The 16,097-nt window shown below is 36.2% G+C and overlaps 1 protein-coding gene and 1 pseudogene across 8 annotated transcripts; both read right to left on the bottom strand.

Moving 5' to 3' along the window:
• Positions 1–416: 416 nt before the first annotated feature.
• On the bottom strand, positions 417–1,527 carry LOC112196867 (annotated as a pseudogene).
• Positions 1,528–7,426: 5,899 nt separating this feature from the next.
• Positions 7,427–13,339, bottom strand: LOC112196670. 8 transcript variants are annotated; one of them, XR_005809355.1, is made up of 8 exons: positions 12,952–13,339; positions 11,700–11,804; positions 11,545–11,601; positions 9,864–10,189; positions 9,268–9,560; positions 8,885–8,984; positions 8,591–8,654; positions 7,427–7,912 (listed from the first exon to the last, which is right to left on the bottom strand). XR_005809355.1 is itself a non-coding variant. In XM_024337074.2 (4 exons), the coding sequence occupies exons 1-4, from the start codon at positions 13,189–13,191 to the stop codon at positions 10,058–10,060; spliced, it is 534 nt and encodes a 177-aa protein (XP_024192842.1). In that variant the 5' UTR covers positions 13,192–13,337; the 3' UTR covers positions 9,641–10,057. The 8 variants fall into 8 exon arrangements, 1 of the variants encoding a protein (XP_024192842.1); XR_005809357.1 differs by lacking the exon at positions 7,427–7,912 and adding an exon at positions 7,927–7,942; XR_005809358.1 differs by lacking the exon at positions 7,427–7,912 and adding an exon at positions 8,012–8,490.
• Between the last annotated feature and the right edge of the window lie 2,758 nt (positions 13,340–16,097).

Below are 16,097 nucleotides of genomic sequence, written 5' to 3' on the forward strand. Positions count from 1 at the left end.
TTATGTGGAATTGAAAATAAAATTTGTATTTGCTTACATGGCATGACACCTAGGATTTGAGGCCACAAATTTTAGGCCTCATTGAGGCCCTATATCATTGCCAAGATAATCTTGATAAATATTCTACAGTGCCCACATATATGTCAGATATACACACATTTACATATGAGAGCAAAATTGTTGTCATTATAATAAGGAGAGTCATTGTTTGTGTAATTTTAGTTCTATTAGAGGTGAGAACTCCACCTACGACATTTTTACAAGTATATGAACAAATTGTTGTCATATATCATAACTTGGTTCAATTATATATAAATAGTTTAAAGGAATGTGGTAACTTTGTGGTCAATGTCGTAAATTTGGTTCAATTGAATTATAATTTTGATTCAATAAGATGTAAATGAGTGTATAATAAACATCCATGTACCATAAACAACTCCGTTAATTTCATTATTGATATACGAGCAGAATTGAAAGATAAGAGGTACGGGAAGGTAAAGCAGTACAGAAATGAAATTAGAGATAGTTGGAACTCTGCCGAAACAAGCACATGAGAGATTCCAACAAAGCCTTAATTCTTAAACAAGACCACTAAAGAGGGCCACCATTTTATCACGATCAGGAAGGTTTTCTTTGATTTCAGGCACCTCCTTGAAATTGTTAGTCCATGCATGCAAGCGAGGAAAAGCATGGGCTTCAAAAAGCTTCACCCCAGCCACCTCTTCAATGACTCCAAACCAATGAGCAAACCATCCGAAGGCTATGTCTGCAATACCAATGTTGTCTCCTCCGAAAACTCCTTCTTTTCCAGACCTGCGCGCTCTTCAATAGTTCTCAGCATCTCCAATGTCTCTTTCTTGGCATTCTCTCGCTCTTCGCCTGCTGATTTGAAGGCCCTCCAGATTGCAGGACCCTAAGAATTAGAATATTAATATTCAATAGTCATCCGGCCGGCAGACCGGCACAGCACGCGTTTCCTCTAATTATATGCCAATATATGTGAAGTTTAATCTTGATTTGCAGTGTGCCAACATAACATGTTAGAGATCTTGAAACAATATATATGTTACATATATTTGATTTAATTGAAAGATCAAATCGTAATTAGTCAATATAACTAAACTAATCTAGGGATTATATTCTTTACCTTATCATCAGCAAATTTAACCCAGAACCTGGCCATGGCTCTTTCATAAGGATCAGTGGGCAGTAAGGGGTTCTGCGGCCATGATTCTTCTATATATTCGATGATGACCATGGACTCGCAAATCGGCTTCTCTCCATGAACAAGAACTGGGATCTTCTTGTGAACTGGGTTGTACTTGAGAAGTTGAGCACTTTTCGTGTTGCGAAGATCTTCCTCTATGTAATCATATGGTATGCCTTTCAGCTTCAGAGCCCACATCACCCTGCAACTAAATGGACTATTCCAGACTCCATATAGCTTCACCTGATCTGCCATGTCTCAGATATCAATGTGTGGGAGCTAGCTAGTTGGACTCCCCAAATCTATTTATGCAAAACATAAAATCATTTGAAAATAAAAGTGGACTCAACTGCTTGGGCAGCACGCTTAACAATTTCAATTACATAATTAATTAGACAGGATTGAATTCAAGTAGCTTGTCATGCACCTTTCTTTTTATACTATTATGTCGACATATTCTTTTGATGACAAGGTTTAGGAGAGTTAATAATGGTTATTATTGTACGTAAGCCCCTTTTCTTAATGGTCATCAAACAGTACATTTCCATTCAAAGTTGCCTTTTTAAAGAATTTCTTGTAGGGAAGTGCTCAAGTATCTTCTAGTGAGAAACCGAGTTAGAATTAGAAGTCAAAAATTAATCGTGCCCTTCCAGTATATATTAAACTTTGGTCTATCTGAAATGTTGATCAGGAATACTCCTCTATGGAAATAAGCTGTCACTCCGTGCCACCACCTCAATGTGCCATGCTCACTATGTCCTTTTATTTATTTTTTATGTCTTGCTACGAAGACTTTGCTAATAAGGCTCCAATATATCCCCTTCTAATTCTCGAGCTATTACGCTGCCTGTTCGTTGGTCTAATCTCTAAGGAAAATTCTAGTGTATGTTAACGTATGCCATACATTAATTTTTTTGAATATTTTAGACCGTCGGATATAATTAAACTGAGAATATATCTAACGGTTCAGAATATTCTATAACGGTAACCTGCTTACCCGTTAACCTGTATAAACATTTTTTTTTTTTTTTGCAAAATTCTAGATTACATATCAACTATAAAATTTGAGACTTTCTCAGAAAACCCTAAATTGAAAAGGCAAGTAAGACCGTAAGAAATCATTCAATTTCTTCTGGTACAAATTTTCCTTTTGCTCTGATAAAACCCTAAGTTGAAAAGGAGAAGACTGGAGGAATGAAGAAGTGCATGCGTTGAGGAAGGATAGGTCTCCCAATACTCGTAAGTTTTCTGGTACCATATTTGTTTTTACTTCCTGCAGCATGATTAGTTGTAATTCTACGGCCACATTCTCTGGTCCAACCTCCACCACAACGCCTCCTTAGCCTCCACTGTCATCTCTCTTTGTTCCTCTCTCTCTCCTCTTCCCCTCGCCACACCCACCACCTCTTTCCCGAACCCAAATCTCTCTCTCTCTTCAACCATGCCATATAACAGAGCTTTGACGAAGAACCCTTCGCTTTATTTCAAGGTCATGATTTCTTGTTTATGATTCTTACAATGAGTTCTTGCAGGTTGGACCATCTTGGACTGTTGATTACTTCCAAGTTCCAAAGGACTTTTCTTTTCGGGTGTCATCGCATACTTTTGGAAACAAGCTAGTGTACTGGTGGGTATGAGATACCCTCATTTACAACTATTTGAACAAAAATTTACAAGTATTTGAACCAAAATTACAACATTGAGAACAAAAGTTACCATATTCATTTACACTATTTACATATAGTTAAACAAAAATTACAACATTGACAACGAATTTGTTCAAAAGCTTGTAAAAATGTCGTAAGAGGTGTAATTACCATTATTAGAACTAAGATTACAACGTACATTGACAACGAATTTGTTCAAAAACTTATAAAATGTCGTAAGATGTGTAATTACCGTTATTAGAACTAAGATTACACAATGTAGGACTCAAATTACAACTTTGACAACAAAATTTGTTCTCACTTTTGTAAATGTGGGTATGAGATACCCACCACTACACTAAAATTTCCCATACTTTTGAAGTAAGATTCTTGCTTTTCTTGAATCTTGATTCTGTCAAATGCAATTACCTTTGATTGTTTCTTTCATGTCCATAGAATTAGTGTAGATATGGTGAACGGTGTGGCAAGAAAAGTATGACTATTAAATAAATTATATATTTAGAAGTTAGAGCGACATTAGTTGGTTGGGTGCCAGGGTTGAAAGTAATTTTAAAGACTGCATCTTAGCAATATTATCAATCTGGTTATGTATTAATTGCTGGAACTAGGTAGGTAGAAAAGCTGGACGTGAAGTGGTGAATGATTAATCATGGTCTTTGATATTTGGCATATAGGAAAAACTTGTTTTACGACGTACAACAATTATTGATGCATGTACAATAGGTATTAGCTCAGCCAAAGATATAATTATGCAGGAGTCTTTATCATGATACATGACCAACCATATGCTTGGTGTTGAGAATTGAGATATTAAAATCAAAGCCCGGGTTTGGTTGGGCAGTTCTGATTTTAGTTGTTTTGTTTCTTAATTCCCTTTGTTTTGCATAATCTACGTACTTGAAGGTTTCATGATGTAGAAATCATGTCTGAAAACTCAAATTTACATATCGAGAATGATGGTTTCTATGTCCTCTAGAATGATTGAAAACTCATGTGATTCGGGTAGTATGTTATTGGAATTAGATGAATTGAATGCAAAAGTAAGGACTTTTGGCTTGCTTTAATGTTTGATAAAGATTTTATCTCTTTAGTCTTACATTAAAGATGAGAGGCAGTGGATAAGGACATGCATAGAAGAGAAATTAGAGCTTGTCTTTAAACAATGGAACTTAAATTTCAAGATTTCATTTGCTCTTGTTACTATACCTTTTGTTTTATATATTCAACTTGATGGTATTACGGCTATAATGAGAATTCTTGCAGACAATGTTTGGAAAATGCTTCTGAATCAGTATTGGGTTACTTGCCTTGGTCTGAGAGGAGGACATTAAACGCTGGGTGCTTCATGACGTACTCTGATATTTTCTCAACAAGGAATTGGGAAGTGGAATTTCCAATAAGCTTATAAGGTTGGACAATGAGGTTTCGGAACAGTTTATAAGGTTAGCTTTTCTCCATATTCTTTGAACTAGAACTGAACATGTTCTTATGATTGCAGAAACTAATTGGTTAATTTCATCTTTGCAGGGAGTTTTGCCTGATGGGAGAGAGATTGCAATGAAGAGTTTTTTTTTAACAATAGGAATAGAGCAGCAAATTTCTATAATGAAATCAACATTATAAGCACTGTGGAACACAAAAATTTGGTTAGATTGTTGGGTTGAAGTTGCTCAGAACCTGAAAGCCTTCTGGGATATGAATACTTTGCCACTAAAAGTCTTGACCGCTTCATTTTCGGTAATTTACTTTACTGTTGTTATCTTAGTTTTGTAAGGACGTTGTATTTCTCATTGCTCTTTTCTTTTGTTGTATTTGGAGAAGTTTAGGCCTTATGTCCCCTTCTTCCTATAATTTGAACGTACTCTCTTTTTCTTATGGAGCTTACAATTTGTATTCTCATTTTGATGATTTCTACAACTTATCTATGAATGAACTGATGTCTTTGTATATAGAAACAAATCACTTTTAGACTCAAAACTGATGTAAAAGAATGATAAACAAACCACTTGAAAAAACAAAACTGATGTTACAAAAAGATAGAGACATCAGTTCTACTTAAAACACATATGTCAAATATGGATAAAGAAATTGAAAACTTGACGGAAATGTTGTCATAATAGAAATGAAATCAGTATTTTACAAATAAACTGATGTCTAGACTCATTTTATACGTTGAAATCTGATAAGAAACCGATGTGTATAAGCACTGTGGACATCAGCTAAAAACCGATGACTGGATTTTCCGGACCTTTCTCATTACCCACTAAGACATCGGTCATGATTTTGTTTCTCATCTGTTTTTAGCCGATTTCTGATGGCATTATTCTAGTAGTGATCCAGACTTGTTTGGTTGAATTGACGGTGACCTGGGGCTCAAGCAGCAGCGGTGAGAAAACCCCAACGGATTGGACATCACTGGAATTGGAGTTCAGATTAGTCATCTTCTGGCTCCGAGGACGACTAAGAGAGATTGAACATTTTAGGGTTTGGGAATTTTGATTTGGGGCTTTTTGGGGCTTCTTCGATTAGATTTCTGTAAATTCAAACACAAGAGAAACTAAGGATGGAGAGAATTACAGTGGAGAAGTGATAGCAGAGCGATGGTCAGGTCGCCATGACTCTGATACGCTAGAATTTCAACAATGGACCAAGAAGGAAGAAGGACCAAGGAAGAAGGAAGAAACAACAGGAAAAGAAAGGCGGATAGAGAAGACCCGTCCTGAGTTCAAAAAAAAAAATTAATTATATTCTCTTTTGATTTTACGATAATAGAGGTCAATAGTAGTAACTAGGGTTGAAATTAATTTTGATAATGCTTCGATGTTCCAAGCCTAAGTCATAAAATTGATGACATAACAAATTATTGTAAAAAGTGGTAGTCAAGTTGTAATTAGTGTTAATATTTCACCATAACAAGTTTCAGAACCGTTTTACCAATAAAACAACAAATTGTAGTAAAAAGTGGTAATTTAGTTGTAATAAGTGTTAATACTTTACTATTACAAGTTTTCAGAACCACTTTACTAATAAAACAACGAATGCGTTGCTATAATGGTAAAACTTCATATATTTAAATAAATTTGCGGTGAGTCTTTTATGATGTAATAAGGTTGTCTATTTTGTAACTACTGTCCTTTAAGAGTTATTTACTTATTTGACAATTTTTTTTCTAGATTTTACGGCAATTGAGGTCCAAAATAATAATCAAGGTTGTATTTGTGGTAATTCTTCAATATTACAAGTCTGAGAACCATTTGACTGATGAGACAACGAATTATTGTAGAAGTAGTAATTAAGCTCTTATTTGTGGTAATTTTTTATATTACAAGTCTGAGAACCATTTTACTAATGTGACAACAAATTGCTTTCAAAGTGGTAAAACTTTATGTATATATTGTAAATGATGAGGCGCAAGTCCTTAATTGTGTATTAAAGTTCTCTATTTTGTAACTAATATTTTTCTTGTGTAAATCTCATCATGAGATAATTACTCGTTTGACAACGCATTTTACCATAAGTTACAACAATTGAGGTATAAAGTGGTAATTATGGTTGTTTTTATGATAATTACTTCAAATATGATTTCATTTACAAAAAAAAAAAAGGATCACCTTACCAATGCTACAACAAATGTTTTGTTTATATGGTAAATAATCATATTAGACCTAAAACTTTTCAAGTCCTAATTCTTGTAATCCAGTTGTTCTTTTTGTAACTAGAGTCCTTTCTTTTGTAAATTATATCATCGATGAGACATTTTACAACAAACGACCACATTAGACGTATTTAGTGATAATTATAGTTGTAATCAAAGTAAATATTGTATTTACGATCTTCATTACAAGTTTTTGAATGATTTACATATAAAACAATAAATTAGTACTTAGTATGGTAATTTTTTTTTTTAAGTACACATGTCAAATTATAAGTGAATAACCTGTTGACCTATACAATATGTTTCACTAACTAATTTAATTTAATATATATTTATTAAAAAATTGATGTATGATAAACATCAACACACCTTAGACTTCCCCAATCTCTAAACCCCTCGAGGGACTTTAAAGTGATGAATTGTGATGTTGGTTTCATTTGGAGGAATGGTGCATGCGGATGTTGTGGCTGGTAAGGCCAAGTGGTTACTGGTTTACAATCGAGCTATTGCTATCAACGTGTGCTGCACTTCAGTTCATCGACCTCATCCTATATTTTTTTTTTTGCCAGTGATCATTATTGACTATGATCGACTATAAGGATGGCTTTTTGTACAAGTGATTGGAATAATGTCAAAAGATGCTATTGCACCGATATTGTCTCAATTCAACTAAAAATTATTTTTTAGGTGAGTTTTAACTCAAAATGCCTCAATGAAATTGGCAGTGTTATTGTTACTTTCCTGATGCATGATCTCCATTCTCCAACACGCAAGCAAGGTATCCCACTAAATTGTTTCCAATTTAACCATGTCTCAAGTGTTCTATATATATCAAAAATGTCTCGTTGCAATTGAGAGTAGTCACACATTTGTGAACGTGGAACAATTCATTTTTAATCTTTATTCTCATTCTGTAAGCATAATATGTTGGTGAACGTGAAACAATTAATCATAACTTACATAAACTTGTTTTGGCACTTTTAAAGAAACATTTTTTGATTTAATTGAAAGGTCAAATGGTAAGTCGATCAATATGAATAAATTTATGGATTATATGTATACTGACCTTATCTTCAGCAAATTTAATCCAGAGCCTAGCCATGGCTCTCTCACAAGGGTCAGTGGGCAACTGGGCATCAAGGGGTACTGCTGCTATGTTTCTTCTATATATTCGACGATGACCATGGACTCGCAAATTGGCTTTTGTCCATGAACAAGAACTGAGATCTTCTTGTGAACTGGGTTGTACTTGTGCTTCTCTTCTCTTGTTGTGAAGATCTTCCTCGATCTATGTGATCGATCATATGGTCTGCCTTTTAGCTTCAGAGCCCATATCACCCTGGTACTAAATGGACTATACCACAGTACTCCATATAGCTTCACCTGATCAGCCATGTCTCACAGATGTGAGAGCTTGATCATTTTATGCAAAAGTGTGAGAAATATTTTTAAATATCAAGTGGATTCAACTGCTTGTACGCTTTACAAATAATTAAAAATGTTGAATTCAAGTAGCTTGTCGTGCACATTTTCTTTTGGACGATTTTCCTTATTATTTAATATTGATACTTCCAAATTGTTACTTTGACTAACCCAAGAGTTGCACCAAAGGTTCAACATGTCTCGTTAATTACAGCCTTACAGGTGATTAATATTGTAGGCCGGCTATTTTTATCATGATCATCTCCTACCAGTCTACCACGACATTTATATTCAATCAGGGACGGAGCTACCATGGAAATAAATGGGGCGCGCCATGACATACCTAAATCCGACTTCGCAATATCTTAAGTCCCTTGCATTCATTCTAACATTTATGCAATAGTTCCAGAAATGCAATAATAGTGTAGTTCTTGTATTACTTTTTACTTTAAGGCGCGCGTATTTGTTGGAAGGATCTTAACTACGCAAGTGCTGAAGTATTCTGAGAGCTGGTTAACTAGACCAAATAGTAAGAGAGACTGCAAAAGTGAGTTCGAGTTAAGTCGAAATTCGATCCTTCTAATTATATATATGTAACGAAAGTACTACTGGCTAGATAACAGAGTGGAAACGACGTACAGAAGTTAAAAGCACAGTGGATGAATCTGTTGCAAAATCTCATAGATAGGCCAGCACGTTGTCCCTGTAGTCAATAGAACCAGCCTTCAGGTAATCACGATCAGGAAGATTCCTTAATCACTGGCAAATCTTTGAAGTGCACAGTCCATGCATGAAAGTGAGGAAATCCTTGGGGATCAAACAACTTTATTCCAAGCACTTCTTCAATGACACCATACCATAAAACTATCATTCCAAATGCTATGTCCACAATACCAATTTTGTCCCCTACTAAATATTCCTTCGTTTCAATACCTGCGTGATCTTCTACGGCTCTCAGCATCTCCAAGCTCTCTTTCTTTGCCTTCTCTTGCTCCTCGCCCTTGGTTAAGAAGACCCTCCAAATTGCAGGTATCTGCAGTATATTTTGAGAGAAGACTCTATCAGTTTATGTACGAGGAAAATCAATTCTAGTAAAGGCAGTTAATGTATTAATATATCTTATGTAACGGGAGCTTAGCGGAAAATAGAATAAGCTATCCCTTATGTAAGATCTTGAACAGATGAATGCTTAATTTGTTTATAAGTAAACCTATATAATTTACAACAGCAACGTACAATTTCGGTTCAATTGAAATATGAAGGAAGTAACATTACCAAATGTAATAGAGTTCTAGTTGTTGAGTACTTGTACTGACCTTCTCTTATGCTTCATCTAGTGGTGTGTTTTGAGGGCATCATCATCATCTAACGAGCCAATCAGGACATTGAGTCCAATAGATGGTTCGTTTAGCGTAGAAGTGACTGGGAATGGGACGGTGAACTGACGGATTGGGTGTTTCCGGTATAGAATTGATCTGGCAAGCATAGAGTTACATGGTGGTGGGTAGCTGGCGGTCCAGTCTGTGGCTTCTGGGATGGGATCTTAGTGGCTTCTGGGATGGGATCTTAGTGTCACATACTCTCTTTATAATCAAGCTTTATTGAACTACTTCAGAAGTTACACAAATTAATGTCAGTTTGGAGATGACGTACAACAAATATAGGGCCTCATTCTATCAAGCAACTGAATCAGCAAAATTAAAAACCATACATTTCTCATTTACTAAATACTAACAAACAAAGAAAACCCTAGAGAAAAAATGTTCTGTACAAGACTACATAACTGCTTCCACAACTAAATAAAAATCATTGTTTGAAGCTAGTTAGATACTTAGATAAGTATAATCTGCTACAGAATGATCAAATTCTAACGTATCTTATACAAACAGTATGAAGAAGAAAATTGTTTTACCTAACTGGAAAAAGCGGTCCATTTCCGCCTGCTTTATCAAAGTCTGGGATGCTCGAGTAGCAAAAGAGGTGACTGGACATTTCCCAGCTCCGATCCTGCTTTCTGGACACAAACATTCGTGGCCATCTGTTTATCCTTACATAGTGTTCCCTTATTTTTCCATTTTCAAGAAGACTTGTAACGGTGCAATAACATCAGTCATGGCTGCCCCATACTTGATCACCATGATCTGCAGTTTGGCTCCCATCAGGATGAAAGTAGCAGCGCATAAGGGAGCCAGCGCCGTTCCAATAAGGATCAAGCCTTCGCCAGTATTCAGGAGCGGCCTGAGGGATGATATGTCAAATTAATTCATTAACATATCCCCATGAAAGAGAGGTCTAATTGCTAAAGCCATGTAATCTTTATCAGTGGGCCATTAATCAACATAAGTTTTGATTTGTTTGGTTAATTACATAATATGTAAGCTAAAAAACATCAAAACTACATATGACCGAACCTGGAAGTCTGGAATCATGATAATAAGCAATGTTTTCAAATGCGAAAGCGAAGGCGAAGGCGACTTGTTAGAGCCTCGCGAGGCGAGTGCCTCAAGGCGTTGAGGCGATCGCCTTTCCCGAAAATATTATAATAATACATTATAATTATAGACAATATAAGAAAATATTTAGGTTAAAACAAAGAAAGAAATCCACAAAAATAATATATTTTCAAATATTCAAGTGGTATCTGCAACTATCATGGTACTACTAGCAATATAAGTTCTATCAGTTCTATTGCTGATGTATAAAAACGTCTATATTGGTTACAAGAAACTTTAGTAAATTAATTCCAACTGACCTTGCTGGCTGAATAATAGAGAATGATTATTAAATAGAAAGAAAAGGAGGTAAAATGAGGCTATAAAAGACGTCGTTTTGTTGCTTTAATTAATTGCCAAAGACGACGTCGTGTTTAAAGCGGTATACTTGAGCAATGAACTCAAACCCACGTCGTTTTGATGCAAAAGATGAAAGGAAAAAAGAAAGGGACCCACGACTTCACCTTCTTCCTTGCGCCCAGGCCGCATCACAGCTCGCCTTCTGCAAAAACAGGCGCCCCATCGCTTTTCCGTACGCTTTTCCAGTAGCGCGTCTTAGTTTGGACCGGCAAGGCGATTTACCGTCGCCTCACACGGGAGCGCGCCCCGGGCTCGCCTCGGCATCGTCTTTGAAAACACTGATAATAAGTTTGGAAAACTAGTTGCCCAAATTTTAAAATGTAGTTTTATTTTCTTAAAACAAAAGAAGTATTTTGGCTGTACAATTGCAACGCAGCTAGGAAGTTGTCTCATCTGTCACTGTGAAAATATAAAAATTTGGAACCAGTAAAAAAATTAATCACAGTACTACATTCAGACTACAAAAGATCACAATAGTATCTAATCTTTTGTACAAATCTGCAGGAATATTCATCAGATAATTAAAAGGAAATGACATTCTCTTCCAAGTTCTTAAAACTTGACATCAAGGTAACATGTAAGAGTAGTTAAAGTCAAAGGAGAGTGATGATAGTCATGATACGTTAGCATCATAACTTCGAAGATGTCCACAATCAACACACGAACGTATGGATGGAAACAACTACTTAGACAGGATTGTTAAAGTCTGTGATTGTAATGGTGGATATAATAAGGAAATACCTCGTTGAAATGAAACTCCCAAACATGGTCGCACAAATCATCCCTCATTATGCGTGACTGACGATAAATAAAAGGCCAATCAGACATTGCCATTGCAATCACATGTGTATAAATCTGCATGTGAGAGAGAGAGAGAGACAGAGAGAGTTACTCACACGTTTTCCATCCACGATAGATAATGAATAAGCGGCCAACCTCAACAATCCCCAAACTTGCAACAACCGGGGCATGTGTGCTTTCCCAAGCCACAACTCCTCACACTAACAATTTGAAAAGAAATTAAAGGAAAAGTAGTGACAACACAGAAAATAATGTTTCGAGTGAGATGTATTTCTGATGCAGCTAGCTGCATAAGTTGGCTTTTAGCAAGAAATTGAATCAGTAGGTTTTTATTCTAACAGAGGATACCAAACGCCTATCTGCATTCGGGGTTTGAGTAACTAAAATCTCAGAATTGAAATTCAAGATGATAGAAATACATTAGAGAAGGTGAAAGCAACATACTATAAAACGGAAGAAATCCTACAACTAATACACCCATCCTCATCTGCTAGAAGTAGAAGCTTCCATTATCTTCAATACAGGTGGTTGTATAAAAAACCAAGACCAAACTTTGCTTCTAGCTGAGGTAAGATCTCTATGTGTTTTACTTCTAGGTATCTGCACTCAAGTATTTGCTTGCAGCACTCTTACATCTTTCATCAAGATATATGCTTTATTTTAGGAGTCAGAAAGTGTGCAAAGAAATTTTCAAAACCACATTCAACTGCAGAAGTACCATAAGACAGGAACATCATGCACCATGAGAACCACGCACCCACCTCAATAACTTCATACGAAGCTCAATAATAAATGACTCTGTCATGACATATAGTTCAGGTCCAGGTATTATAGAACCTTATAACAGCCGATATTTTCTAACACTTTCACATTGAACTTTTTTCTCCTAAACCAGGTAGTGTAGCAGTAGTGTGACAGGTAAATTCATCCAGTCAATACTAATTTGTAGCAACATGCTGACATGAAAAGTACTCCTCTCAACAAAAGTTAAACTACCTATTCACTTGACTAAGGAAGCAACACCGATTTTGTACCAGGAAAAAAATTCTCAAGAAAGTGGCTTCAGAAAAGTTTTGAGGTTCATTAGTTAATAGGAATCACCTCAAACAGAGCATCATAGACAGACACCTTCGACCTAGCATAGCCTTATAATAAGCTGGAACTCGATTATTCATTTTATCAATTCTTCAAACAGAAATCATCATAAGCAGACGAAATAATCATAAGCAGACGAAATAATATAGAACAATCACAACCCAATTCTCAAATATCTAAATTAAGTACAAAAATCAAAATTTGAAAGAAATTAGAGAAAAGAAATGGGATAAAGATAGAGAGAGAAGGGACCTTGGAACTCCAAAGGCGATCACTGCAAGCAACGCCGTTCCAAGCATGGCAGACAAGGAGGGAGAGTACTCCGCTGCGTGCGTCAAGGTTGCTTAGTATATTCAACATTATGTCCAAACCAAACAGCTCCAATGGGTCCCTCAAAACAATAATTTCATCATCTGTACCTTCTGTTTCAGCTGCTTCTTCTTCTTCTGGGTCTCTTTCTCTGTTTATGTTTTTGTACTTCTTCGTTTTCATTGCTTGCGATTCCTGATCTTTCCTCTATGACCTTTAACTGAATGTGGTTGTGTGCATGTGCGAGAGAGAGAAACCGAGACACGTTATGGGCAGTTTTCCGAGGAAGACTGGAAAAGATGTCGTGTTCGAGTCTTTTGGATTTGCATGCCGATCCTCAACTTCTCACTCACCCTATTGAAACTCAAAATGCCTATTTTGGGCTCTGATATATTGTAAAATTACGTCAGTGCCCCTCCTGTGTTACTTGTTACGGCGAGATTGAAGCATTGGTCTGACGACGAGTACGGGATGTCTGTTCCATTTTCCAACGTACTCATCAGTTTATGTGCTGAATCAATTGCTTTTTATTTATTGGCTCTAAACTGTTAATAATATAAATGCAGTTTTGATTTGTATAATGCGTGGATGCCTTCTGCCCTTTTTTTTCCCCCCTCAATTGTTATATGTGGAATTTTGAGTTGATTTAAACACAATGTTCAATAGGTAATTGTGCTCATTGTGAGGTTCATAGTGTTTAACCAAGACATTTGTTGAGTGTGAATAAAAGTTTTATTGTCAAATAAAATTTTTATTAGGGAAAATAAAACTTTTAATAGTCTATTTTACTCTTAGAATCAATAAGGTATATAATTTCAAATTCACTAATTGAATCACAATTTCAAATTTCAAATTCAAATTTTAAAATCTACAATTCATCAAGGATGATGTTATTGACACACCCATTTTCTCTATTTATTTTTTTTGGTCGAATAAACTCATTCATCAGATGAAACACATATTACTAAGGTAATACACAGAAAGTAGGAGTCTTAGGCCCAAAGACCCAATAGACCAACATATAACTAAACTATAACTAACTGACAAGGAGAGGCCCAAAAGCCCAAAATACCAGAAAACCTAGATCTAAAACCAAAGTCTTCGCGGCAACACAAGCTGGCCGTCGTGAGTACCACCATGACCAAATGAGCTCCGACAGAAGCTTGACTTCCAGAGGTCAAATAACTCTCCACCATCATTCTCCGCATTGAAATTGCATGCACAATAAGAAACAAGAAATAACAAAGAACTTAGTAAAGGTAGTCGTGGAGGTGGGGACCACCAAGCATCACAACACCACTGTTCTGGCGATGTCCACAAACTTTGGTCTTGTCGGTACTGCTACAATCATCAGGTGTGAAGTTAAGTGAACAAATCCCTGTCGAGACTCCAAGGGTTCAATGTAAAGATGGGGTTGTGGAAAAAGAGAAAAGTCGAATGAAGATGAGAGGGTGAGAGTGTGAGGTGTTCGAGATGGAGGAGGATGGGAGGTTTGAGAATAGATCTGGAAATCTGATGAGAATTTGGGCAAGCACAAGGAGAGATAAAATGGAAAAGAGACATGAGAATATTTAAAACTGAGACCACAGCTCAAAAAACCTCACCACAAAATGGTGGTGAGACTGGAGGAGCGTTGCCGACTCTCAAAATGGCAGAGAGAGAGAAAGACCCATTTTCTCTATTCATGTATCCCTTCTACTTTTCTATTACATTTATTCAATTTTTTTTTTTACCTAATTACCCTCCCTTCCAATTATGTTTTTTTTTTCTTTTTTTCTATTTGGCAAATTAATCATTCCCACCCTTTTTTCTCATCATCATACTATATATGACCCTCAATGTGGGCTCGGGCCGAAACTCCATCTTGTACCTTAAGCTCATCCTCATCTACATCATACACCTTCATCTCTATACATTATCAATCAAGCTCATCGAGAACGACTCGCACGCCTTCTTAACTGTCATGGCTAACGAGCCCACACCAAATTAAATGAATGAATAGATCATCCACATGCAAACCTCTTCACAATGGAAAACAATGCCACATTAATGACATAGAAATCAATATCGTGAATTTAAAGGATGACGACGACGAATTGGGTGACCTAGATGATCCCAAACCTTAGGGTTGGATTTTAACCAGAAGAGAATCCATCACTGAGTCACTACCAAAATTTTCTTACTTTGTTTATGTGGCTTTGTTTGCTTCTCTCTGTTGGTTTTAGCCTTTCGGCTTTCTTATACAGGTGGTGAGGTTTTGAGGTGGGCCAGCGAGGCGACACATGGCAGAAAGGTGCTATCCCCACCTGGAAACTCCGCAAAATGTGTCGGATGATTAACTTGCTGAATATAAGAAAGAAAAAAAAAGAAAAACAAACATAATTGCAAGGGAGGGTAGTTAGGGTAATTTGTAAAAAAAAAATTAAATTAAAGTAATAGAAAAATAGAAGAGATATATATGTGAATAGAGAAAAATGTTGTGTCAATAACATCACCCTTAATCAATGAAGAATTTATAGACATATAGGACTCAATGCATTCCTATGAAATCTATATACCTAAGAATAGGTATAGAAATATCGAATACTTAAATATCTACATTATATGATTAAAAACATTAGTGCTTAAGGAAACCGAGTTTGTGTGTCTGGCCCAAACTCTGATTACTTGTCTGAGTTGTAATAGGGTTAGTCTTACTGATATCTACGAAGATATTTCAATCATTGTACGATTCAATTTCCTTGCAAGACATAGATTATTTGCTTGTAATCCTCTATATTATCAATAAATTAAAGTACAACTCATTCTCTCCCAATTTCAGATTTCCTAAAACATATTATCAGTACGAAACCCTAACCCTGAAACAAATAGCCAAACCCTAAATTCAAATATGAAACCTTAAATCCCAAAATGCCTCTGTCGCACACCGTGTAGCCCTCAATTCCAGGAGCACAGAACTAGCCGCCAAACCACCAGAACTGGCCTTTAAAGTACAACCGGCCCCCGAAAGTAGAAAGCAGTCTTTGCCCGGTAACCGTCCCTCGCCATGAAGCTTGGTCACTAGAAGCACCTCAACTTCAGGATCCAGG

The sequence above is a fragment of the Rosa chinensis genome, chromosome 4 (assembly GCF_002994745.2).
Source record: "Rosa chinensis cultivar Old Blush chromosome 4, RchiOBHm-V2, whole genome shotgun sequence".
NCBI classification, from domain to species: Eukaryota; Viridiplantae; Streptophyta; class Magnoliopsida; order Rosales; family Rosaceae; genus Rosa; species Rosa chinensis.